General features: G+C 38.5%; 2 protein-coding genes across 2 annotated transcripts; both read right to left on the bottom strand.

The window, feature by feature from the left end:
- On the bottom strand, positions 1–5865 carry LOC110927187. The gene is made up of 4 exons (XM_022170807.2): positions 4535–5865; positions 3951–4428; positions 1276–1341; positions 1–230 (listed from the first exon to the last, which is right to left on the bottom strand). Exons 1-3 carry the CDS (start codon positions 4958–4960, stop codon positions 1277–1279), a joined length of 969 nt encoding a protein of 322 aa, XP_022026499.1. The 5' UTR covers positions 4961–5865; the 3' UTR covers positions 1–230; position 1276.
- On the bottom strand, positions 5074–21570 carry LOC110927186 (probable disease resistance protein At4g27220). The gene is made up of 3 exons (XM_022170806.2): positions 21498–21570; positions 16646–18456; positions 5074–5294 (listed from the first exon to the last, which is right to left on the bottom strand). Exons 2-3 carry the CDS (start codon positions 18450–18452, stop codon positions 5074–5076), a joined length of 2028 nt encoding a protein of 675 aa, XP_022026498.2. The 5' UTR covers positions 18453–18456; positions 21498–21570.
- Positions 21571–27408: the final 5838 nt, after the last annotated feature.

Genomic DNA, 27408 nt, shown 5'->3' with positions numbered 1-27408 from the left:
TTAAATAACTAAAAATTTATATAAAAGTATTGCATTTATATACATGTAACGCAAATAAACGTCCATACATATTTCAAGTTTGATAAAAACTTCATAAGTATTTAAAACACTTCAACACGTTAACATTGTTCGGTTCGTAAAATAACTAAACAAAAAGCGGAAGCTTGATCTTCGGTTCTGTTCGATTCTTCGTTATGCTTGATCTTCATCCGTAACATCATAGCGATCACCTATATATCAAATATCATCTCATACGTTAGTTATATGATGCTTAAACATAGTTTCATAACCCAAGTTTACCAAAACAAACAAATAAAAAGATGGTGAGAAGACCCGTTGTAAGCTACGGCATGTATGCCGTAACTTACCGCACCTGTTTTATGTTGTTTCTAGCCATCCCCAGTCGTAGGTTACGGCTGGGAGTGGTAGCCTATGGCACAGCCCAGCTGCAGCATTTCCATTCTTGTCCCTTTTTTACAAACATGTCTATAATTTCCCGATTACTTATCCGTCTCACACAAAAATTGTTTCTACGTGACCAAAAAACATTTGCCAACGTTCTTAACTTATAAACCCATAACTTGGGTTTAAAACTTTATGTTTTACGCTATCAGTTCTAAATTTAGATGTTTATTTATTTGACCCTTTTGCATGTTTGAGCAATCGAGCTTATGAAATTTACATCTTTTTTTGCAAGAACATCATTTTTACGACTTTACCCCATTACCCGGGTTATTAAATTTGCATTTCACGCATCTGTTGCCCGGTTTGCGTTTACTCTTATTCGACCCTTCAACCTTTTAATGGTCGAACTTAATTAGTCCGAATTCTTTTCAAGAATTCACAATCTTCCGATTATGACCCATTATCCGAGTCCATTGATTTATTGTTCGCGTTCACGTTACCCGGTTTACGCATGCCTTCGTAAATTTAACCCTTCAATCGGGTTTATGCCGACGTCATTACTCTCACACTCATTTCGGTATGCGTTACAACTTCATTTTGACCTGTTTGTTTGTTCGTGTGAAATCCATCACTTGGAACAAACCAAACTTATTATTAATTCGTTCTTTGATCCATTTGGTTGTTTCATGTGAATTCCATCACTTTAAACAAACCAAACTCATCAACATTCCTTATTTTGATCCGTTTGGTTGTTTCATGTGAAATCCATCACTTTAAACAAACCAAACTTGATGAGTAATTACCATTATTCAGTCACACACAAATAACACACAATTTAACAAAAACACAATGAAGCGTAAAGCCACGTACCTTAAAGTTTTCCTTTCAAGCGCGTGTCCGCCCCGGCTTGACCACTCAATACTTCACCCAAATTGCCTATAGAGTTCAATCCGATTTATCATTTAGAACTCATAGTACAATTTATGATTCATAAACTTGAAAGTATTCAATTAGAAGGCTCATGTTATGATTCTTCCACACCTTTCAACAACTCACATTCACTTAGGCATTATATCAAACACCTTATGGACATGGATTTTTACACCAAGTTTATTAAGTTTTCACTTCAACAATTACCCATGTTTTTCACACCTTATTAAGTCAATATGACTAGTATAATTGATATCTAGAGCTCACAATATTAACATCAAATGCATCAATTTTACTACCACAATTCATGTGTTCAACATATCTACAAAAAACCCACTTACATATACGTAGTATATTACCCTAATACTTAATCATAACATTTTCTCTACCATTATTCATCAAGGATTTGCCTCAAATCATGTGGGCACTACAAATTTTATCACAATTTCAACAATCCCTACTTCAACTGCACATCATATGGTTTATCAAGAAATCACTACTTCAACATATACTAGATTTTTGACATACCTTATGATGAGATGATGTTGTAGACTCTAATTTATCAAGCATGCATCAAAATCACTTTGATTTTTAGTTGAGTTAGATGGATTTTTTAAGTTACATCAAAACAGAAGGTAGACAGGCAACAAGCTGCTCCGCCACCCCTTTATTTAAAAAAAACAAAAAAGCAGACGAACTGATATGTTCACAGACGCTAAGAACTATTTTTTTTGCATAAGAACGTAAAGAACGATTTTCATACACTCCGAAACTGGCTCAAACGAATTTTGATGATTCATTACAATAGTGTTGGAACTCATTAAAGCTAAACTATAAAATCTAAGATCGTAAGGTTCAACGAGTAAGTTCCAACGTCGCTACGGCGCTGAAATGAGTTGAATCAGAGTTCGTTTGAGTTGGTTTTAGAGTCCTAAAAGTCATTCTTAGGCAAACATTAATTAGTTCTGATGTGATCTCTCTCTCTAGCTCACACACACACACACACATACATACATACATACATATATATATATATATATATATATATATATATATATAGGGTAGGGTTCATGCGAAAACCACCTTTATTGCGAGAACCAATGTGTACCGATACCGTCCCGATCTCAAATTTTGTGTAAACTTGGTACCGATACCGAAATATGTCGGTACGGTATGGTATCAGTATTTTGAGGGTAAAATTCGGTATTTTACCGATACCGTACCGTACCGATACCGAAAAAATTCGGGATCGGGATTTCCGGATCGGGATGGGATCCGGATCCGGATGGGATGGGATCGGGATCAGGACGGTATTTTATACCAATTGCTCATCCCTACCCCCCCCCCCACCCCAAAAACACCTCCGAAAAACCTAACAACCCCATCCCCCACCCCAAGCTAAATGCTAACTGCTAAAAACTAAACCAAAAAGCTAAACTCCCAAAAAACCTAAAAAAAATATTTAAAAATTTAAAAAAACACACAAAAAAATGTTTAATAATTTTTAATAAAAATCGCTACTTTTAGTATCCACTTTTTTTTTAATTTTTAATTAACGAAAAGTAGAGATTTATATAAAAAAATATTAAAAAGAAATTTTTGTGTGTTTTTTAGATTTTTTAGGTATTTTTAGTTGTGTTCACACTGGTTCTTGCGGTTCTCGCAATAAAGGGTGGTTCCTAACGGTTCCTTCTCATATATATATATATATATATATATATATATATATATATATATATATATATATATATATATATAATAAAAGAAATCAATGAGGGGACACATATCATTAATTGGAGCCATCTAATTTTTAGTTTTTTTCCACTCTCTCCAACTTAATTATATATAATTAATATTAATTAAAAGATAATTATAAAATTAAATTTAATATAAACTTAAACAATTCGTATTGGAGATAATATAATATTTTGAAATTAGATTTCAAAATTATTTATCTTGAAATTAACAAAAGACGTATAATAAATATAAATTAAGATATATAAATGATTTATTTATTTTATTAAACAAAAGACGTAATAATCCCAACTTTAAAAATTCCTTCCAATAATCCCAACTTGTAAAACTTTTGTCGCCATTGATCCTTTTCAAACATATAAGAATTTGGTCTACTCAATAGATTCAATTACATCTAGACACTCCTTATTTGATTTAAGTGCACCTATGTTTGAAAAGGATCAAATGGCGGCCAAAGTTTTACAAGTTGGGATTATTGGAGAGAATTTTTAAAGTTGAGATTATTATTAGCCAACTGGTAAAACATAGGATTATTAAAATCCAATAACCCTAAAAATTATATTTATTTAATCCATGTAATAAACGAGATTTTAAAAGATATATTGTTTTATTATTTGGTATATAAAATTACATTTATTCAACTCGTGTATTACACGGGTTCTAACCTAGTATATTTGTAACTAATAAATGTATATAGGATTTAAGTAATTGTTAACGAAAAGTTTTAGAAGCTATTAGAAAATCGTTGGATTTTATTTTCTCAAAATTAAAAATAGTATTAGAAACACGAGTTTGGGGATAAAAATACTTATCTAACTTTAAACAACCTAAGACGTGAAATGTTTTAATGCCGTACGTACCTCTTCCTCTTCTTAACCGAATCGAATTTGGACTCGGTTGGTGCGAAGTTTTTTCGTATCTGGTCTCATATCGTACATTCTCTTTTCTCACCCATCCCGTTGTATCAAAGTCATGAAAACTTGAGTTTCTTTCACCACCTTTTATACTCCACACGTGACACTCTTCTTCATTAAAACGACGTACACAAATGTAACGCAAGCTGATGTTGATAACTTGTTCAACTTCACCAAAACATTCCAAGTCTATGTTGAATATCTCTCGAACGGAATAACACTTTGAAATTGTTATTTGTTCTAGATGTTTCAATAATCGCATTGGATTGGTTGGAAATAGATTCTCAAGCTTATGACACGTTTCCACCTCAATGTCTCTTAACATGGGAATATTATCAAATTCCTCCTCACTACTACTCGGCCATATCCGCTCCAGATTCTTCATACTTTTAATAACTACCTTTTTCAACTCGGAAGTTCTAACCTGCAAAAATAGCTCCACCCAAACAATACATTACATTACATTAAGCCAAAAAAATAACTAAACCAATTGACATATACGTACAAATCAATTATGTGTAATCAGCTACCTGACTGTTAAAGAGTGCTTGTTGCAATGCAGAAGTATTTTTATTGTCAGGATAAATGCTAGTGATTCTGGGAAGTTCATTAACTTTCAGTTCAACCAGTTGCGGTAGCTCAACCACACTGTCAACCGGGAACAAACGTACAAGCTTTGGTAAGCAACCTAAACATAAATACTTTAGCTCCTCAAAAATGATCATCTCGCCTTTACCATTTATCTCGCCATTGTAATCATGCACCACTGCTTCCAAATCATAGCATGACCAAATTGTGAGGCGCTCAAGTTTCCTCAAACCACGTGTCACATGTATTGGGAAGAGGTATTTCAACTTATCACAATCATCAACCTCAAAGTCTCTTAGATACAAAAAAAAGCTTTGATCAGAAGGATTGACTGGAACAAAATCTTCAAGATGACTCATATGCTTCATTCTTAAACATAGACTCTCTGATTTCTTGACCAACTCATCAATTTTGTAGTCCACAAGGTCGCTTCTGTGCTCATCGTCCCAAAGGAACAGCTGTAATGTAGTTTTGAATGAAATTATTGTTTCCACATATCATAGAAATTGACCTCTAATGCACAAAGTTGGCATGAAAGCATCTTTAACTCTTCCAAATTAGCATCCGTGAAGCAGATTCCTTTCTTATAATCACCTCTCATATAAAGCTCTTCAAGTTTGACTAAATTTATAAAGACGCCATCATCAATATGAAGGTCGGCACATTCTGTCAGATCTAGTAACTTTAGCTTTCTTAGATTCCCTATCGTAGATGGTAACTTGCGGATGCCACAACAAGCAAGACTGAGCACCTCCAAATTCACAAGATCTCTGTTGGTGCACTTGTGTCTGTACTTTGTCTGTATTCGGTCACGATGTAAACGATGTCCTTGTAAGTCATGTAAGTTGACCAAGTCAACCGTCCTCCTGGTTTGACTCAGTCAACAGTAAGTAGAGTTGTTGAAAGTTGTCTGGCTCGAAGGATAACCTCGAAGGATAATGTTGATCCTTCGAGGTGCTCGAAAGATATGCTTCGAATGATTAGACCTCGAAAGATGATCTTTCGAGGTCCCTGCTTATCCTTCGAGAGCATTGTATTCGAAAGATGATCCTTCGGACCATCTTTCGGATCCTTCGAGCAGACCTGCTGTGTATGGGTATATATACCCATGCAGTGTATGTGTGAGTCAGTTCTGAAGTTCTGCCATTTTGCACCGAGAGATAGAGAGTGTTGAGAGCTTTCTGTCGGAACTCACACACACACACACTTGAGAGTTTACATGTTAGATTTGTAAACATTGTGCTTGTAACCGAAACCTTCATTTGCATTAATACGACTAGTGTTAATCGGTGAATCTTTGTGTGGTTGTGTTTATACTTGTCTCATCCCGGTTTGCCTACTAGCTTGGATTCCGCACTCGCTAGTAGGTTTGTATAACAAGGTTTAGGTTCGTAATCCTCCGCGAAACAGGGACCTACAAGTGGTATCAGAGCCTCGCTCTTTACCTTGTTTAAAACCGGGTTTTTACAAGTTTTGGTGTGTTGAAACACTTGGTTTTGCACCTGTTTTTACTTGATTTCTTGCATTTTCATTGAGTAAAAACGTGTTCTAAACCTATCGGGAGTGTTCAGGGTCGGTTTGGGTAACATAAAAATCGTGTTTGTGAAACTTTGATTTTTCCGGCCATATTCCGGTTATCATTCCGGTGAACTGGACTTGAGGATATGGTTTGCCTATTTTGGTAAAATTTTTGAAAGTCAAAAAGTTTGGTGAAAAGTTGTTGCAGAACCATCCATTCTGCCGAAAGTTGGTACACCAACCCATCACCTTTTCACCAACCTATCACATCAAAGTCAGTTGTGTCAGAGCCTCTCGAAAGATATCTTTCGACATCGAAAGATCATCCTTCGATATCTTTCGATCAAGGAGGGCTCGAAAGATTTATATCCTTCGACCCATCCTTCGAAGTCTGAAACATATCCTTCGACAGAGGAATCTTTTCGAAAGACTAGTGTCCGAAAGATTAGGATCCTTCGTATTGGTGAATCTTTCGAGATCTGTTGATCGAAAGATAAGGATTTAACACGAAAGATAAGGATCTTTCAAAAGGGAATCCTTCGTGTTCTTGAGTCTTTCGAGATCATTGTTCGAGAGTCAACAGTAATCCTTCGAGTACTGTTGATCCTTCGAACAAGATTATATCTTTCGATTGTGATCTGTTTATTGTTAACAACTTTCTGTGATTTCAGATCTTTCGACCAGGATCTTTCGGTTGTGTATCTTTCGGATCATTCTTACTTAGCATTTATTTTGCTTATCTATCATGAATCCGAGTTGGTGGGGAAGTCCGGCTCCAGACAGTGGAAAATACATGAATAGCAGTCAATCTCCTTCATGGGCCGAATCTCCGGTATCTACATCCTCACAAACAAATGCCACTCCAGCTGGTCAATGGGCGTTTGTTTCAAATCAAACTCCGAGTATTCAAAGTCTTCTACTTAGCGAAAGTGAAACCGGAAGTTTGAACAGGCCTCCAAAGTTGATGCATCTTAATGAATATCCGGGATGGGTTGATCGTTTCCATACATACATTCTTGGTCAAAATACAGAGTTGTGGTTGCGATTCACTACGGAATTCGATCAAACTATCGAGGTTGCTGCTTCTTCGACAGCTACATTTGCCGATCTTCCTGAGGATCAAAAGAAGACGTATGACTTAGAAAAGAAAGCATACGCTATTCTCACTCAAGCACTGAGCAAGGATATTTATCATCAGTTCGTCAGTTTCAAGACTACGAAGAAGCTGTGGGATGCATTGAAGACAAGAGGAGTAGGTAATGAAGCCACACGTCAACTACGACGAGATCTACTGAAGAAAGAATTCGATGGCTTCACATGTATGGATAAGGAGTCCTTGGGAGATATGACAAGCCGCTTCTATCATCTACTTACTGAGCTGACCAACTTTGAAGTCACAACGACTCCAACAGAGGTGGTAAAGAAGTTTGCCGATGCATTGCCTCCTCAATGGAATAACTTCCTGGAAATCTTGAAGTACAACGGAACGTTGAAAACTACAAATATCAACGATTTCGTGCAGCTTCTGGAGAACAAGGATCAGGAAGAAACGTTGAAGGCAAAGAGAGTTGCAGTGCCACAGAATCCAGAGATGTATTATGGCACCTCCAATTCTTCATCTGCAAAAGCCGGTTCACATGCTCCACTTCAAACGGCGTTTGTCACAAGCACGGATATGTATGGCAATCCAGTGCAAGTTCCTGTAAAGCCGCCTCCAACCACAGATCTGTATGGAAATCCAATACAACCACCTCCTCCTCCTCCTGCTCAACAACCACAATATGCGTGTTATGGAGGAACATCATCTGCTGCAGGTCAACAATCAAAGTCAAATACAGTACAGCTTGACACTTCAAGTTTTTCTAAAATCAGTGTAGAAGTAGCTAAGGAACACATGGAGCTGCTTAACACTGTAGTGAGCGCGTACTGTGGGCTGATAGAGGGTCAGATTGGAAACATTAATCTGACACAAGAAGATTACAGGCAGATTGATAAGGAAGAGATGGACTTGATGGACATCAAGTGGGCCTTTGCGAGTGCAGTGAGAAGAGCAAAGGATTGGATGGAAAGTACTGGCAGAACCAGCTTGGAAAGTAAGCGAGACACCAAGTATGGGTTCGATAAGCAGGCTGTTAAATGCTTCAACTGTGGTGAACGGGGCCATTTTAAAAGGGAATGTACAAAGCCAGCACAGCACGGGAATCAAAATCCCTTCAGAAACCGAGGCAACCAGCAGAATCAGAACAGAAACACTGAGCGTTCATTGGTGCCTGCAAATAACCAAACCAACCGAGCACTTGCAGTTCAGGTGGATGAAGGTTGTGACTGGTCAATCCAGTTGGGTGGTGATGCTCCTGATGAAACAGCATGTTTTGCTCAGATTGTGAAGGAGCTAGTTCACACCAGTGGTAGAGAATCTTCTGCCAGTGGTGGTGAATCGTCTGAAGATGAAGACTCTTCTGGTTATAGCAGGAGTGCTGATGAAGAATCATCCAATTCTGGAGATGATTATGTGGGTGAGACATCGAATGCAGCAATCGATGCAGATATTGATGAACTCTTGGAGGAAGCTGCAGCAGAAACTCAAAGAAGATCTATTCTGGTGGATCAAGCTGCTTATACTTCGTCTTCTCTCCATTCAGCCTTTATGGCTAATGTCGACGGTTCATCAAGTCAGGTATGTGTCGATGAACCCACTGCTGCTAATTGTGATGAATGTGCTAGGTTACATGCTAGATATGCTGAAATGGAGAAAAGTATGTCTGAGTTGCAAGGCAAACATGATGCTTTACAAGCTAGTTTGTTTGACTTGCAAGACAAACATACTACTGTGAATGAAAGTTTGAGTGACTTGCAAAGTAAGCATGACGCTTTGCAAGAAAAATATGATGTGACCTTTTTCCACAATCAGAAATTGACTGTGGATCTCTCAAAATGCACAGAAGCCAACATGTTTCATGAAAACCATGAAAAAGAATTTAAGTCAATGATTGAAACATTAAAGAAAGATAAAACTGAATTGACAAAAATGGTTTCAAGAAAACAGACGGATATTAACTTGTATATATCTCGCCTTGAGAATATGCAAAAAGAAATGGCTTGTGTGAAAACCGAAAGTGATGCGATCCAACTCAAGCTAGACAGTTATTTGAGTTCTAGCTATGTGTTAGATCACATCATTGACGTTCAGAAGGAAAAGAGAGATGTCACATGCATAGGCTACAAGAAATGTCCACCACCAGTGAGACATAATTATGATGCCATGCCTGATGAAGAGGACAGAGTTTTCTTTGAACCTTCTGTGCCTCTAGATGTTAAGGAGTTTGCTGCAGGACTCGGATACCAAAAGGAAGTATCCTCAGATTCAGATGTGTCAGCAGATACATTTGTAAGTGCTGAACAGAATCAAGATCCTCCAGTTGTGATTGAGGATGCTGATTCGTCTGATGATGAATCTGATGATACTGTCCCAGCAAAGTCTGATGCGGTAGTCAAAAATGAGGACATACCTATTGAGAATCACATTCTATGTGATCCCCCTGTCAAACCCGCTAAGACTGTTGCAACTGAGTCCTCATCTGCAGGAGAGCCGGAGAGTGTGAATTTGCTGTACACTCTAGTTGGTGATGATAAAATTTACTCAGACAAAGATTTTCCTATTAAGAATGTTAATCAATCCTTAATCTGCAAAGTCTTTGAGAATTCGACGAGTAAGTTCTTGGGAAAGGCAGGACCTAAAGTTACAGTCACACAGTGTCCTCCAATCCCAAAGGATGAAGTTCGAAAGCAATTTGGCAACAAGAAATTGCCAACAGTGCCAACACAGCAAAATCACACCAAACCCAAAGGTAAAGCACCGGCTCCAGTGCAAAAGAAGCCGAATCAAAAGAAGAAGAAGAATGTTAACTTTGTGAAATCGACGGGAACAGACAAAATTGAAAAGTTTGAAAATCAATCTAACTTAGATTTTGTCAAGAAAGCTTTTGTCGAGAAAAGAAATGAACCAAGTAGTTCAAAACCTAGTACCTCGGGTTCACAAAGTTCAACATCATCGGCTAGACGATCACATGATTCTTCGGGGTTTGTAGAACGAAGATCATGTTTTGAGTGTGGAACCATTGGGCACATTATTAGAAACTGCCCATATCTTCATAAACAAAAAGGAAAGGTTGATGATCCCCGTGGCAAAACTGACCGTAAGCCAACTGTTTCCACAAAACAAGATCCCCGCCTTGTAAAAGAAAGGGAAAAGAAACAGAAACGGCAACAGGTCAAAAAGGTGGAAAAAGCGATTAAAACCGATGTGGTTCAAAAACAATCTGTTGTTGTAAAACCAGAAAATTCTAAAACTTCAAATCATCAAGAAGTTAAAATTTTAAAGAAAAACACTGGTGAAACCAAACAGACTTGGAAACCAAAAACGGTTGTTGAATCAGGGGGACCATCACAATTCACCAACCATCAAAGACAAGAAGTGATTGTCATTGATGAAAATGGAAGACCCAAGACCACAATGGCTTGGGTCCCCATCTCCAACTAATTCATTTGAGTTCATGTGCAGGGTGCTTCAGGAGGAACTATCAGTAGTCACTGGATTGTTGATAGTGGGGCATCCAGGCACATGACGGGCGACATGAAGCTTCTCTACGACGTTAAATCTATTAGAGGAGGTTATGTTGCTTTTGCTGGAGATAAAGGTGGATACATTACGGGTGAAGGAATGATATCTAACGGGATTGTCAGCTTTGACAAGATCAATTTTGTGCAACAACTTGATCACAATCTTCTTAGTGTTTCTCAAATCTGTGACAAGAAATTTTCAGTACACTTTGATGCTAATGGATGTTATGTGCTGAAACCCGGCTTCAAAATTCCAAAAGAATGGATTCTCTTGTCGGCTCCAAGGATAAATGATTTGTACGTCCTTGACATGAGCCAGGCTATCACTACGTCTGCACAAGCAACATGTTTCGTTTCCAAAGCCACAGAAAAAGACACTATCTCTTGGCACAGACGAATGGGTCACATTCATTTACGAAAAATGAATCATTTGGTTTCAAATGAATTGGTGAATGGTGTTCCCCTCAAAAATTTCCATCTTCAAGACATCTGTGTTTCGTGCCAGAAAGGAAAGCAAACAAAGAAGAAGCACCCTACAAAGAAGATCAACACAGTGGCAGTTCCTCTTGAACGTTTGCACATGGATTTGTTCGGTCCTGTCAAGCACAAGAGTATTCGGGGTGATCAATACTGCCTCGTGGTTACTGATGATTATTCACGATTTTCTTGGGTTGCGTTCATGGCACACAAGAGTGAAACCTTTGGCATTATCAAAAACTTGATCATTCAGATTGAGAATTTGTATAAGTTGAAGGTTAGGCGGATACGTAGCGACAATGGTACTGAATTTAAGAATCATTCCATGGCGGAGTTCTGCACTTCAAAGGGTATTCTTCATGAGTTTAGTGCAGCTTATACTCCTCAACAGAATGGTGTCGCTGAACGTAAGAACCGCACATTGATCGAGACTGCTAGGACAATGTTGGTAGAGTCGCAGCTACCCATTCCATTCTGGACTGAAGCTGTGGCCTCTGCATGCTATACGTTGAACAGAGTCCTTACAGTCAAAAGACACAACAAGACCTGCTTTGAGCTTCTTCAAAAACGGAAACCAGATTTGTCTTATCTCGAACCGTTTGGAGCTCCATGCACAATCATCGATCCTAATGGAAAGTTTGGGGCAAGAGCAATTGATGGATACTTTCTTGGGTATGCCACCCCTAACTTACGAGTCTGGAATCTAGAGACTAAAAGGGTCGAGGAATGGTCTGAGGTCAGAGTACAAAGGCACACCTTGCCGGTTAAAAATCCGGGTCAACCTTGGATGTTTGAGTACGATGACTTTTTCAATTCGATCAATGTTGAAGCCGCCGAAGAAAATGCTGCGGCTAGGATGTTTTTCGAGAGTGACAATGCAACAGTTTCACCGGTGGTTCGTCCAATTCTTGTTAATCAAGAACCATCTTCCTCGGTGAACAATAATACTCTCAACAATGAGGATTTTCATGATGCCAACGAATTGAACGAATCTTCAGAGGATGATGAATTTCTAGATGCAGATCAAGAAGCTCCTACAACAGCAGTTCATGGTACTTCAGAGGGTACTCCTCCAGTGGATACACATAGAACAGCTGAGACTACTGCATCATCTTCTTCGTCAATTCCGGGCCTTGAATTGGTTGTTGATCTTAATCTCAATAACCTGGGTATAAATGTTCCAGTTCCAGATAATCCAGAAACAAGGATTCATAATACCCATCCTCAACAAAACATCATTGGAAATGTGCAAAGTGGCGTTCAAACAAGAAACATGTTGCGAAACAACAACAATGCAGGCTTGTATGCAGCTATTCGAGAATCCGGGCAACAAAACGACTGGTCCTTCGCGTGTTATGTCTCACAAGAAGAACCAAGAACGTGGAAAGAAGCCTTGAAAGATAATGCTTGGGTTGAAGCAATGCAGGAAGAACTGCAACAATTCCAGAAGCTGGGTGTCTGGAAACTCGTAGAGAAACCTGCTGGATATAAGAAGATTGGTACCCGTTGGGTTTTCAAATGCAAAAAGGATGACCGCGGAGTTGTTATCCGAAACAAAGCTCGTTTAGTCGTTCAAGGTTTTCGTCAGATTGAAGGGATCGACTACAACGAAGTCTATGCACCAGTTGCACGTCTCGAAGCAATTCGAATCTTTTTAGCCTATGCGTCTTTCAAAGGATTCAAGGTTTATCAAATGGACGTGAAAAGTGCATTTTTACACGGTGTGGTTGAAGAAGAGGTGTACGTCGAACAGCCTCCAGGTTTTGAAGATCCTATCCATCCCGATCGGGTTTGGTTGCTCAACAAAGCTCTTTATGGTCTTCATCAAGCACCACGAGCTTGGTATGCAACCTTATCACACTATCTGCTAGAGAACGGTTTTCGTAGAGGTCTTATCGACTGTACTCTTTTCATCAAAGAACAAGATGGAGATCTTCTTCTGGTACAGGTATACGTTGATGACATTATTTTTGGTTCTACTAATGATGTCTTGTGTAGGGAATTCGAGCGCATTATGCAGGATAAATTCGAGATGAGTGCTATGGGGGAAATGACTTTCTTCTTGGGCCTACAAGTACAACAAACGGAGTCTGGGATATTCATCCATCAGACTAAATATGTTGGTGACATCTTGAGCCGGTTCCAGATGTCTGATGCAACGCCCATTGGTACCCCATTGCCAACTAATCACGGAATTACTCCAGATTTGAAGGGAGAAGCTGTTAGTCCTTCAATCTATCGCGCTATGATCGGATCTCTTATGTACCTCACAGCGTCAAGGCCAGACATAATGTACCCAACATGCCTGCTTGCCAGATATCAAGTTAATCCGAAGGCCTCACATCTTGCTGCTGTTAAAAGGATTTTTCGTTATTTGAAGGCGTACCCTGACACCGGTCTGTGGTACCCTAGGGATAATAACTTTGAATTGGTAGCTTTCAGTGATTCTGATTTTGGCGGATGCAAAATCGACGGTAAATCCACAACGGCTGGATGTCAGTTTTTAGGAAATCGCCTAGTCACATGGCAGTGCAAGAAGCAGACGTGTGTAGCTACATCAACATGCGAAGCTGAATACATTGCTGCCTCAAGTTGTTGCTCCCAAGTTCTTTGGATCCAACAACAAATGCGGGACTACGGTTTTGAATTCCTAACTACTCCTATTTACGTTGATAATTCTGCTGCTTTAGATATCACTAGAAATCCTGTGCAGCATTCAAAGACCAAACACATCGAAATCAAATATCACTTCATACGTGATTGCTTTGAGAAAAGGCTAATCGATGTTGTTAAGGTCCACACCGATGACCAACGTGCCGACTTATTTACCAAAGCTTTTGACAAATCAAGATTTGACTTTTTATTATTGGTAAACGGCATTAAGGTCAAGCAAGAGTAAACCAACATCGGAAAATCATTTTTGTAAATACCTTTGTGTTTTAAATTTCTCTTAGTTTATTGATTTTAGGGGGAGTAAATTCAAAAATCTGAAAATCCAAAAACATCGAAAAATTTCAAAAACACAAAAACAATAGAAAAACCAAAAATGAGTTTCCTGGAGAGCAAAAGAGAAAATGATAGTACATCAGTGGTCTATCCAAACCTCTTTAAACCTTAAATGAAAAACGATAAGCAGCTCTATATAAGATGTATCGGTAGGCTCACAATCATTTTAAAGTGTGCAGGGTGATATAAATCTTAATCGACTAAAGATCAGGTGGGAACCATTCATTGGCATATGGTCTTAGTACCGAAATTTCGTTTGATAGATTGCCGAGGTTCTGAGATATTCGGTCTTTATGCTGCTTATCATCTGGGTATCATGGTTGTATCTTTTACCGAAAAATAACGGGGACGCAAGTCTAGATCTTCCATGATACTATACATACGTGTACATATTTCATACTGCATTCGACCTCAATAAGTGATAAACAATCACATGTCCATATCAAATAAGTGATAAAATATCACATTTATCCGGGAGTCAAGTTCGTCTCTCTGCTGTACGGAAGTACTGACCTGTTCACGGACTTGCTCCTGTGCCCTCATGCATATGAAAGTCAAGTTCCTCATCAATAAGTGATTATATCACATAGGGCTTGTTTTCAATTCAAAATAAGTGAGTATCTCACAATTTATACGGTCAAACAGATGATAATCGGTATACTCACCGGTAAGATGAACTCTCGTGCATACCTTGATACGGGAATGTGTCGTGATGTGGATGAACACCGGTCGGTAAGTATAAATCATACCTTAACGTATCCTCTAAACATGATTACATCTGATAAGTTGAGCTTAAGTGGACAACAATACCGATAATTGTTATAGGATGCTTATCTTAATATTAACTAACTGAACAACAAGAGTGTTTTGGCATGACCGTACACTGATATGATTCTCTTACCCTCGAAACTCGCAAAAAGAATGTTTGTATATATTCATTTATTTACTGCTTAACTTTTATTGTTTTTCTTTTAAACAGTTTCGTCGTTTGGTGCATATCAGCACGACATTAGCGGTGATGTCGTTTGATAACACTCAAAGGATTTTAAATTGTTGTCTTTTACTTTCAAAAATACCAAAAAGATTTTAGGAGTGTTTTAATATAAACCTTATAAAAGCCAAAAAGATTTTCTTTTTACCTTATTTTCGATCGTACGATGTTGGAGCTCAAGTCTTCGTTACCTGAAACCTGACTGAAAACCGAACTGACTAAATCTTCATAAACGGTCAAAAATTTGCAGATTTTGAAAGTTAGAATTTAAAATTGATAAATTTATTAAACTTTCAAACTGTCGGACGGTGTTTGATTGTGACATGGTCATTCGTGTGTCATTTGTTTATACTATATTCCAAGCAGTTGTTCTCATTATGCGTTTAGATTTCTTGCATGTGCAGATTCTAAAGGCTAGGAGAACATGGTCGATGACAAGCATTGGAATGAAGACATGACGTGAAGGCACTCAACTGATGAAGATGATCGAGTTGCCGTTGGCCATCATCAACACCACAAGGATCTCACTTCATAAAGATAAAGTCTTTTCACGAGCATAACTCAAGGGGGAGCTTATGTTAAGGGGGAGTTTGTCAACACACTTCCTACATGATACGGGTAGTTTGTTGATACACTTCCTACTTTCAAGACGTGAAGACTTTGAAGATTCTCCGACATTGAAGACTTGTAAGGACGTCAGAGTTTTGAGAACTCGAAGACCAAAGACCGTCGAAGTCCAAGACGAGTCTACATTTATTGGAAGACAAAGACAAAGCTACAGCCAAGGGGGAGTTTGTTGGTGCACTTGTGTCTGTACTTTGTCTGTATTCGGTCACGATGTAAACGATGTCCTTGTAAGTCATGTAAGTTGACCAAGTCAACCGTCCTCCTGGTTTGACTCAGTCAACAGTAAGTAGAGTTGTTGAAAGTTGTCTGGCTCGAAGGATAACCTCGAAGGATAATGTTGATCCTTCGAGGTGCTCGAAAGATATGCTTCGAATGATTAGACCTCGAAAGATGATCTTTCGAGGTCCCTGCTTATCCTTCGAGAGCATTGTATTCGAAAGATGATCCTTCGGACCATCTTTCGGATCCTTCGAGCAGACCTGCTGTGTATGGGTATATATACCCATGCAGTGTATGTGTGAGTCAGTTCTGAAGTTCTGCCATTTTGCACCGAGAGATAGAGAGTGTTGAGAGCTTTCTGTCGGAACTCACACACACACACACTTGAGAGTTTACATGTTAGATTTGTAAACATTGTGCTTGTAACCGAAACCTTCATTTGCATTAATACGACTAGTGTTAATCGGTGAATCTTTGTGTGGTTGTGTTTATACTTGTCTCATCCCGGTTTGCCTACTAGCTTGGATTCCGCACTCGCTAGTAGGTTTGTATAACAAGGTTTAGGTTCGTAATCCTCCGCGAAACAGGGACCTACAATCTCCAATGTAAGACCAATCAGACGTCAATTCGCATCTATGGAGACAAAGGGATTTAAGGTTGATCGAAAATTGAAGAGATGTCGGAAGCGGTGGATATTGCATTTTATAAAATGCAATGACTTTGAGATTTTCCATACTTGCATAAAAATCTTCCGGAAACTTGAGCGACTGATCCCCGTCCATAAGTTGTATAAAAGAGAGGTCTGGGTACTTGAAGTCTCGCGGAAACTCCGACATACCCATGCATGTTAATGAAATTCTTTTGCAAGATTTATTCATTTCGTCTCTACTCCACGTGGATACATCGCCATGGTTTACAATCCAGTTCAAATCACCTTTGGAAACTCTTTCTAAGACAAAAGCAAGCACAAGATCGTGCATTTTAACACATCCAAGCCGTTCACTGTCCATCAACAAATTAGCGTTTACGAGATTGCGCACACATGTATTTGTCCTGTCTCGAGCCTCTCTCAAAGTGGAAACATTTTTAAACAACTTTAGGCCCCATCCATGTCTAACCAGATCCTCTATTTGAATATCAGAGTCCTCGGGGAACAAGCCACAATGTAGAAAAATCTCTTTATCCTCATCTTTTTTTACATACTCGTAGCTTATTCTGATAATTTCTTGCACGTTATCATCAAGATCATGATTCTTTAGACGGTTAAGTGTATCCCTCCACACATAATTTTCTTGAGATTTAAGGGTTGTGCCAATGAGCTTGATGGCAAGTGGCAAATTACCACATTTTTTGACAATATCACATCCTATTTGAAACCGATCTTGATCATGTTCTATACAAACTCCAGTATATTTAGAAAGGAAATTTTGTGCTTCCGCGTCTGACAACACATTGACTCTGACTACTTGAAGAAGGGTAAAAGCATCAGCCGCAATTTGTGTGCAAATATTTGAATCTCGTGATGTCAACAACAACTTGACGCCTTTTGGCAAAGGACTTGTTAGTCCAATATCCTTGATTTCAACCTTCCCCCACACATCATCTAATATAACTAGAATCTTTGCTTTATCCTCTTCTAACTTTTTTTCAAATTTTCTACGGAGACTATCTGCCCTTGCTGTTACAGTTTCTTCACGTAAACCTTCGCCTCCTATGCATACGGCTATTTCATTCTGAATTGAAAGCATGTTAGGATTTCTCCCAAGGGTAACTTTCACAAAGAAATCAAACATCTTCTTGTCTTCTGCAACTTTTTTAAGTTGTTCCATCATGGTGGTTTTTCCTACACCACCCATTCCACACAAGGCTATCACTTGACTCTTGTTGTCGTTTTGTTGAAGGAGCTTCAATGCATCGTTGAACGGCACGTCTCTGGACTTGAAGTCATCTCCACCCGGTGACGATGATAACGGTGTAGAAGTGGTGGAGGATGTGGCTCTTCCAGTAGGCAATGGGGCATCGGTCCAAGTAAACTCAGAATATTTTGAAATCAGTTCTTGGATCCTCATAGTAGCCTTAGAAGCGTTTCTTCCCACTCGATACCTATTTTTCATGTGCAAACATCCAATGTCATCATTTGGGATGCTTTGGACTTGATCCTTGACCTTCTCAACGTCTCCCAACCAAGCCTCTACACGAGCAGGTATCTCTTTCTCATTTGTTTCGTTTCTGTTCTTGTGCTCTATAACTTCAGTGCTTGTATCCACCAAATCTTTCAATTTATCTTTCATGCCCGTAACATATTTTGTAGAGCAAAACACATATCCTAGGTGTTTCGTGATATGACTTGCCATAAATTTCACAACAGGAGCAACGACTTGGTCATATAAAATCTGCTCCATTTTCCTGATCGAGACCAACAAAGCACGCAAACATATCAACAAAAACAAGGTTAGTCTAGTTTCAACTTCAAAAGTTAAATATTGCAAGAACACACAAATAAGAAAGTCAATTATCAAGTGATTTAAGGTCTTCAATAATCGAAAATGAAATCTTACTTGCAACCTTTATTTAATTAGAATATTGTCATACTAAATAAAATAAATAAGAACGCAATCATACAGTTATGTACATGATCTTAATGTGAATTCAATACAATATACTAGTTTTAACTATGGGTTGGAAGAAAAAACCAAAACCACATCATAGTGAAAGATTTCTAAGGAATGTTGAAATAGTCACAAATTTCATTGATTAAAGAAATTCATGGGATTTCAAATTCCTCCCTCCCCCAACCAAGATCAATTTTACAAAGAAAAACTTTCTAATTCCATTCCATTCCATGAAACGAACGCTACATTAGAGTTTTGGGTTTTAGAAGAAAACCAAAGAAACAATGTCAGATTCAGGAGGAGGAAGCGAGATTATACATAAAAGAAGTTGGTTCGTTTTTCTAATTTGAATGTCTTATTTTAAAGAGCAAATTGCATTTTTCCTCCTTTATGTTTTAATGTTTTATCAGATATTGTCCTTGAACTTCTAAAATTACACCGGCTCTCTTTTACGTTTGCACATGATAACAAACAGTGTCCTTATAGCTTAACACAGGTAAGTTTTTTTTTAACTCCATGCATGTGCCAACTCATGTGAGGGCATAATAGTTTTTCCCCTCTTTTAATAAATTAAAGAGTTAATTACTGTTTTCGTCCCTAAGTTTTGTCAAAAATAACAGTTTCAGTCCATTAGTTTAAAAATTGCAATTTCAGTCCATTAGTTTCATTTTCGTAACCATTTCAGTCCACTAACTTAACTCTATCCATTTATTTTGTTAACTTTGAGTTAACTAACTAATTCAGGGACGGTTTGCGTCAGTTTTAGAAACACAGGGTCTTAAGTGTAAACTCTAAAACATTAAAACAAAAAAAATAGTAAATTCCAAAAAATCAAAAAAATTCCAAAAAACCAAACAAATTCCAAAAAATTCTAAAAAATAATAAAAATTCTAAAAAATCATAAAAATTCTAAAAAATTCTAAAAAATCCAAAAAATCCGTTTCGGCGCAAACTGTTTCGAACCCGAACCGTTTCGAGCTGAACCGTCCGTATCGTTTCGGCCCGAACCGTTTCGAGCTGAACCGTTTCGACGCGAACCGTTTCGACCCGTACCGTTTCGAGCCGAATCGTTTCGAGCCGAATCGTTTCGACCCGTACCGTTTCGAAGCCGAACCGTTTCGAGCCGAACCGTTTCGAACCGAACCGTTTCGACCCGTACCGTTTCGAAGCCGAACCGTTTCAAACCGTACCGTTTCGAACCGAACCGTTCCGTTTCGAGCTGAACCGTTTCGAGCCGAACCGTTTCGAGCCGAACCGTTTCGAGCTGAACCGTATCGAACCGTACCGTTTCGACCCGAACCGTTTCGAAGCCGTACCGTTTCGAAGCCGAACCGTTTCGGTTCGATACGGCACGGTTCGCGTCGAAACGGTACAGCTTGAAACGGTCCGGTTCGAAACGGTTCGGTTCGATACGTCACGGTTCGGTTCGAAACGGTTCAGCTCGAAACGGTTCAGTTCGAAACGGCACGGTTCGAAACGGTACGGCTTGAAACGGTTCGGCTTCGAAACGGTACGGGTCGAAACGGTTCGGTTCGAAACGGTTCGGCTTGAAACGGTTCGGCTTCGAAACGGTACGGGTCGAAACGGTTCGGCTCGAAACGGTACGGGTCGAAACGGTTCGCGTCGAAACGGTTCAGCTCGAAACGGTTCCGTTCGAAACGGTACGGACGGTTCAGCTAGAAACGGTTCGGGTCGAAACGGTACGGTTCGAAACGGTTCGCGTCGAAACGGTTCGGGTTCGAAACACTTCGCGCCGAAACGGAATTTTTGTATTTTTTAGAATTTTTATGATTTTTTAGAATTTTTATTATTTTTTAGAATTTTTTGGAATTTATTTGGTTTTTTTGGAATTTTTTTGTTTTTTTGGAATTTACTATTTTTTTGTTTTAATGTTTTCGAGTTTACACTTAAGTCCTTGTGTTTCTAAAACTGACGCAAACCGTCCCTGAATTAGTTAGTTAACTCAAATTTAACAAAATAAATGGATGGAGTTAAGTTAGTGGACTGAAATGGTTACGAAAATGAAACTAATAGACTGAAATCGCAATTTTTAAACTAATGGACTGAAACTGTTATTTTTGAAAAAACTCAGGGACGAAAACAGTAATTAACTCTAAATTAAAGGAAAACAAGAAAATAGAAGTAAAGTACATGAAAATATTCTCTCTACCCGCGCTCTCAACTTTCTCTCTCTACAAATACACTCTGTTTTTTATACCCTTAATTTCAACCTTGATTTAATCAAGATCAAAGCTTTTTGATCGTTCATATCTTTTTCAACAAACACAATAAACTATAATCACACTAAACATCAAAGAACCATAATCAAAGATCAACAAGCAGATAATAATAATAATAATAATAATAATAATAATAATAATAATAATAATAATAATAATAATAATAATAATAATAATAATAATAATAATAATAATAACAATAATAACAATAATAACAATAATAACAATAATAACAATAACAATAACAATAATAACAATAACAATAATAATAGTAGTAGTACGACACACGAAGGGGCTTAGTTCCAACCGCACTTATGGTTACAAACCGGTCGCAACAGGGCAATTGCAATCGTTTTGCGATCTTAAATGCGTTCGCAAAAGCCCATTTTTCTATAGTGAAAGGGATACGGGTAATTTAAGATTGGTTAGGTATATATAAAGCTAGATTTTGAAATATATGTAATTCCCCGATTATTAATAAAATTAAAAAACAGAAAAGAAACACATGATGTAGCATGGAATTGATGAAGAACAGAATCAAGACAAGAAAGAAATAAATTCACACATAATTAAAGCTAATTGATGAAGAAAATACCTCTCTTTTGCTTGCGATCTTCTTTCTTCAAAATATTTGGTTGAGAATGTACTGGTAAGTGTAAACGGAAACCAAATGATTGATTAGTATTGAAAAGAAACAATTATAATTAAAAAGAAACAAAAGGAGGATTAGTGGGGTTTTATATAATTGAAAAGAAACAAAATGATTGATAAGTGGGGTTTTATAATAGTAAGTTTCATAGTTGGTCCCCGAGATTTGAGCCAAAGTTCGGTTTTCGTCCATCCTTTTTAATTTTCTACGTTGGAATGCCAATCATCTATTTCTTGTACTCCTAGTCACTAATTGAGTTGTTTTTTCTTTTAGTTTAGGAGCAATTTAGTTTTAATTAGAAGGGGCAATCTTGACCCAAAGCCTTTCAAGTGGGTCAGTTTGGGTTGCTTTTAAAATTATATAGGTTGGTTTGGGTAAGATATTTTAACTAAATGGGTCACAATGGGTCACTTGAAATTTCATCTTGTTATTTTCGGGCCAAAGCGGGTTGACAACATTAAAAAATGGCTCGATGTGGGTAGTCTTAAAGAAACGGGGCAGGTTTCAGATTAAAATGGGTTTCGAGCCGGCACAAGTATCCGCACGAGACGGGTTATGGCACGAAACGGGTTTTGGATCGGAACGGCATCAGTTCGAATTGAGTTTCGGGCCGAGACAGGTTTCGAAGCGAGCCGTCGCGAGCCGTTTCGACCCGATCCGTTTCGACCCGTACCGTTTCGACGCGAGCCGCTTCGACGCGAGCCGTTTCGACGCGTGCCGTTTCGACGAGAGCCGTTTCGACGCGTGCCGTTTCGACGTGATCCGTTTCGACCAGTACCGTTTCGACCAGTACCGTTTCAACCCGTACCGTTTCGACGCGTACCGTTTCGACCCGTACCGTTTCAACCCGTACCGTTTCGACCCGTAACATTTCGACGCGAACCGTTTCAACGCGTACTGTTTCGACGCGTACCGTTTCGACCCGTACCGTTTCGACCCATACCATTTCGACGCGAACCGTTTTGACCCGAACCGGTTATAAATGTAGCTCATTTTTGTTGTGTTGTTCTTTATACTTTACAACAAGAATGGAATGCCTTGGTGTTATCCGCGTTTGCATCAAACCAACAGCAGTAGTGTGTATATTGTATTGTTAAGCAGTTGAGTTACAGTTAGTATATTGGATTATGATCTTACAGTTTATCAATTACATTTGAGATACCTCAGATCTTATATTCTGTTCAATGTTCAAATTTTGTGCTGTTTGCAAGCCTTCTTTTTTAGTTATTTCCAACCCGACCCAAAACCCGTTCCGACCCAAAACCCGTTCCGACCCGAACTCGTTTCGACCCGAACCAAAACAACCCCTTTTTTAATTCACCCGTTTTGACCCGAACCCATTTTGTCCCATGACCCGACCCGACCCAACCCGGCCCGTTTGCCAGGTCTACTTTTAATACAGCAGCCCCCTAAACTAACAACTTTGTTCATGTTAGTACCTCTATCTAGACCATCTACATCTATATAAGTTAACTAAACAATTTATTTTTCATAAACCTCTCACATCCAACTATATATATTTATCTCTATCTTACTCACAAACACTTATTTTACTTTTTTTATATTTCCTACACACTTAGGGGCCGTTTGTTTTTGCTTAACATGTCTTCAAGGAGCTTATGTCTGCAGGCGGGCAGACATAAGGGCTCAAAGACCGTTTGTTTTTTTTAAAGAAAATCTGAAAGGAGCTTTTATTAGCTTAAAAAAAGCAAATATCTAACCTCTTCACAAATCATCAGATCTTCTTCACATCTACGCTTCCAGACACGCTCCCCCAGACGACTCCACTTCTCCTCACGCCGCCACAGATCGCCGCCGCCTCCCACCATCACCGATCGAACTTCCACAGGTTCGTCATCTATCTAATCGGTTAGGGGAGGTCCACATAGTCCTGCGTTTTCGGTGTACCTTGAAGGTTCAAAGGACTGAAGTTGAGTGGTAGATGGAATTCTCCCTGATAACTTATTATAAGACATATGAAGTTGGAGTGGTTCAGTTTGTCCTTCTCTAAGATTGACTTGAGAGAGAATTGGGAGGAATTGTTTTCAGTTGATATATACAAAATTCAAAATTAATTTATTAGTATTTTATGTTTTAAATATCCTAATTTTATTTTATGACCCAAAAGCAAAATATTAATTAAGATGAGACCCCGATTTATCAAATCATAATGAATTGGCTTAAGCACTATCCACTGGTATGATTACATGGGTAAATAAGGATTGTTAATTGTGTCTACTACACAACTCTCCATTTGGGGTTATCGGTTAAAAGCAATGTATGTTTAACCCCAACTATGTAATTTCTTTCTATGCATGCCTGTGCACTTTTTAGGTTTGAATTTCTTTCTATGCATGCCTGTGCACTTTTTAAATATGTAAATACTGAAATGATATATATACACGCTTTAATCACTATTAATATTTAAATGAGTCTTACTTTAGCTTTTCAATACGTTATTTAGAATTGTCTCCATTGATATGCTTTTCATGTAGTTCGATTTGTCACATCACCTGTTGGTATTTGGAAAACAACAGCAACTAGGACAAATTAGTTGAATCATAATTTAAAGATAAGTTAAGAGTAGTTATATCTATCTGTTTTATTGTACATATATCTACAATCTACATTAGTTTATTAGTTTCATAATTATGTGATTTTAATCTCTCTTTAGAAGGAGATATCCATAGACCATAAATAATTAATACATAAAAAAATCAATTTTGTATATTATTTTTTCTTTATAATTCTTTATCTCTTTTGCTTATGATTCTATTAAGTAATTAATTTGTTTGTTTCTTTTTAAGAATTGTTGGAAGGTGAGAAAGACACTCAGAAAAATGTAGCCATAAAAATCAACTGCTGTTGCATTGTAAATTTGCAACTTCTGCAAGTGAGGATGAATATGCATCAACTGTTGTAGTTCTCAGCAACTTCAACATAATTTTAGCCCTAGCATGTTAGCTAGGTTGTATCATAGGACAAATGGTGTGTTGCCGATAATGATCTTTGATATCTAGATCGCAAATGATAAACTAACTTGAATATAACATGAATTTGAATACAATGAGTGTAATTGAATGTGAACGAATGAACATGAATGAGTTCTACGAATGAAATCTATCCCTATTTATAGTTTCTAATGGGTGCAAACGGATAGACGCGTCCTTTCACGAACGGGTGTGTCTCTTGGATTGTGTAGATGAGAATCAATCTTGAAAGGTCGTGTCTTCTTGTCCAAGAGTCATGTCCCTTTGTTTCTCCTTGTGGTCGAGATCAAACAGGTGCGACTCCAAGGGTGTCGCAACCCTTGGGGTGTTGGTTGACAAGTTCTGTTTTGTCAACTTTAGTCCCTATACTTTGTAACCGCCACATAATTACCTTAAAACTAACATATAATCAACCCTTATGGGTGTGCATGATTAGCGACATCATTCACCCCCCCTATCATGAACATCCTTGAGTTGTTGTAGATCTTGAACTCCGAGCAGTTCTCGCATTGTAGAAAACTTGACCCTTGCTAGTGCCTTTGTTAGTATGTCTGCCCGTTGTAGTTCCACTGATGTGTTCCACAGTGATATCCTCGTTCTCCACGCATTCTCTTATGAAATGGTAGCGTGTATGAATGTGTTTACTTTTTCAATGAAAGTCTGGATTTCTCATGAGTGCTATTGCTGAAACATTATCCACTCTGAGTGTTATCTTCTCTTCCTTCCAGCCTATAATTTCACTTAACAATCTTTTAAGCCATAGTGCTTGGCATGCTGCAGTAGTGGCTGCCATAAATTCTGATTCACATGGCAAAACTAAGGTGGGGTCTAAGGAGGGTAGATGTAGACAACCTTACCTCTACCCCGTCGGAATAGAGAGGCTGCTTCCAGTTAGAACCTCGATTCGATTGTAGTTTTGTATCAAGCTTTGGACCTAAGACGCATAACAGTCAAACAATCGGGACAGAGACTGATTGGTGCATGTACCCAAGTGTCTTTCAGCTATCAACATCACTACATGATGCATGATTAACCATCTTCCGCTTCGTTATTTTCACAAAATTAGTAAAATAACTTTAAAGTTAGTACCATTTCACTTTTGCCCCCCCAGAGCGCCCACACATATATACATAATATGTGCACACCACAAGCGGGGCATAAGGCCCAATTCAAAAATAATAAAACATAAATATAAGTCTGACCCAATAACTAAACAAAATAAGAATGAAATCATCCTGCTGCATTTTGCGGCTCGTCCCAAACTCGGGTGATCCTGATTATCGGACATCATTCTCCCCCCTTACTCAGAGCAGCCGTAGTTTGCCTTTCATGCTACTCGTCTTTCTTGCTGGTGACCTCGAGTATGATCACCAAATCAGGTTCGTCGTCGCTTTCGATCACCTTGATTTCTTCATCATCTTTTGTACTACTAGAACCCGCTTCATGCTTCTTGCTTACACTCTTTAACAACTTCGTAAAGTGTGACCAAATTAACAAGTTTCTCGTTTAGGGATGTCTGTGGCATTTTGCTTTCTTTGCATATGCCAAGAAAACATGTTACGAACCAAGTTATTATTTCTTCCATGCTAGCTTCATAGAATATTTCATGCCCTACCAACTCTTCATATAACAAGATCAAATCAAACCAATCTAGGCAACTTTCGATGATCATATCATTCTCTGTCATGTCCTCCTCGTTTTGAGCAATTAACATTGCTTTCTTTTGTATCACATCCCGTGATTCTAACTGATTTTCTTCCAAACCATCCATGTAAGCCATAAATCCCAACTTGGCCTTTTTGGAATACACGATCTCATCTTTCTTTGCACCCGAAGTGCCTTCTTCATACTTCTTCTTTTGTCGTTGCCTTTCGATCTCAAATTCCTTCTCATAATAATCTTCCACATATTCTTGCCACTTGGCTTTCTCATCAAGAAAACCATTTTCGACATCACTATTTTCATAAAATTTATCTAGATACTCCTGTTCTAGCTCTTCTTCACACTTGTCTTCATAAATATCAATACCCCTGGCGCGATTGCCAAACATCTTCTTTAAAATACACGAATCACTCGTGGTAACCATCTTGATTCCTTAATAGAAGAGTTGTTCCAAACTAAGTACATTCCTTTTCATGCTAGGAACGTAACTTACGCAGGGAATCGTCTTGTCTTTCCCGTTTACCGGAACCTTTAATTCTCCAATACCGCGCACAAACGCAAACTCCTTGCGCTTTTCATTCGTCAACTCCCCAAAGTGTCTTTTGAACACTTTAAATAAATTACTGTTACCCGTCATTTGAATTTTGAACGTAGGATCAACTACTCATATCACCCCCCATTCCCCTCTGCAAGTATTATAACAACCCTCCTAAAATATTTCCAACACTCCTAAAATATTTAGAACACCTCTATATGTCATAAAATATACCCGGTATACGAGAATGGACCCGAAATACCTTAAAAAATAACAAAAATAAGAAAAATCAAATCCATGGGGCGCTCGCGAGCCGCGAAGACCATGTCTTCGGCTTACGCGGGGCGCGACAGCTGGCCACCCGCCCACACCCCCTGCTGAGGTGGTGTGTCGAAGCTATGTGTGTGACCGGGCAAAGATAGGCCCTACATATCCTATGTCGCGGGGCGCGAAGACCCCTTGTAGATCTTTCGCGGGCCGCGAGGAAGCATCCGATCAGCACTATAAATTGAGAGCTTCGACTCTCATTTGAAATCGTTTAGAAACATCGAATTCTCTCTCAATCTCTAAAATATTTAAAGCTAAAATTATACCTGGGTATTATACCCACTAAAATAGCGAAGTTCTGCCTCAATGTAAGTATCATAACCCCGGTTACGTATTAGATACG

The sequence above is a fragment of the Helianthus annuus genome, chromosome 2 (genome assembly GCF_002127325.2).
Source record: "Helianthus annuus cultivar XRQ/B chromosome 2, HanXRQr2.0-SUNRISE, whole genome shotgun sequence".
NCBI classification, from domain to species: Eukaryota; Viridiplantae; Streptophyta; class Magnoliopsida; order Asterales; family Asteraceae; genus Helianthus; species Helianthus annuus.
Note: the sequence above shows the minus strand (reverse complement) of the source record. Positions and strands in the feature narration are given on the sequence as shown.

Excerpts from the sequence above, each read along its gene's own strand:
- LOC110927187 (XM_022170807.2), bottom strand. The coding sequence starts at position 4,960 with ATGAAGCATATGAGTCATCTTGAAGATTTTGTTCCAGTCAATCCTTCT. Across the intron at positions 4,429-4,534 it reads AAGCACTCTTTAACAGTCAG|GTTAGAACTTCCGAGTTGAA; the intron begins GTAGCTGATTAC and ends CTATTTTTGCAG. Across the intron at positions 1,342-3,950 it reads TCGGTTAAGAAGAGGAAGAG|GCAATTTGGGTGAAGTATTG; the intron begins GTACGTACGGCA and ends TGAACTCTATAG.
- LOC110927186 (XM_022170806.2), bottom strand. The coding sequence starts at position 18,452 with ATGGAGCAGATTTTATATGACCAAGTCGTTGCTCCTGTTGTGAAATTT. Across the intron at positions 5,295-16,645 it reads TTGGTCTTACATTGGAGATT|GGAATCTAAGAAAGCTAAAG; the intron begins GTAGGTCCCTGT and ends CATCTACGATAG.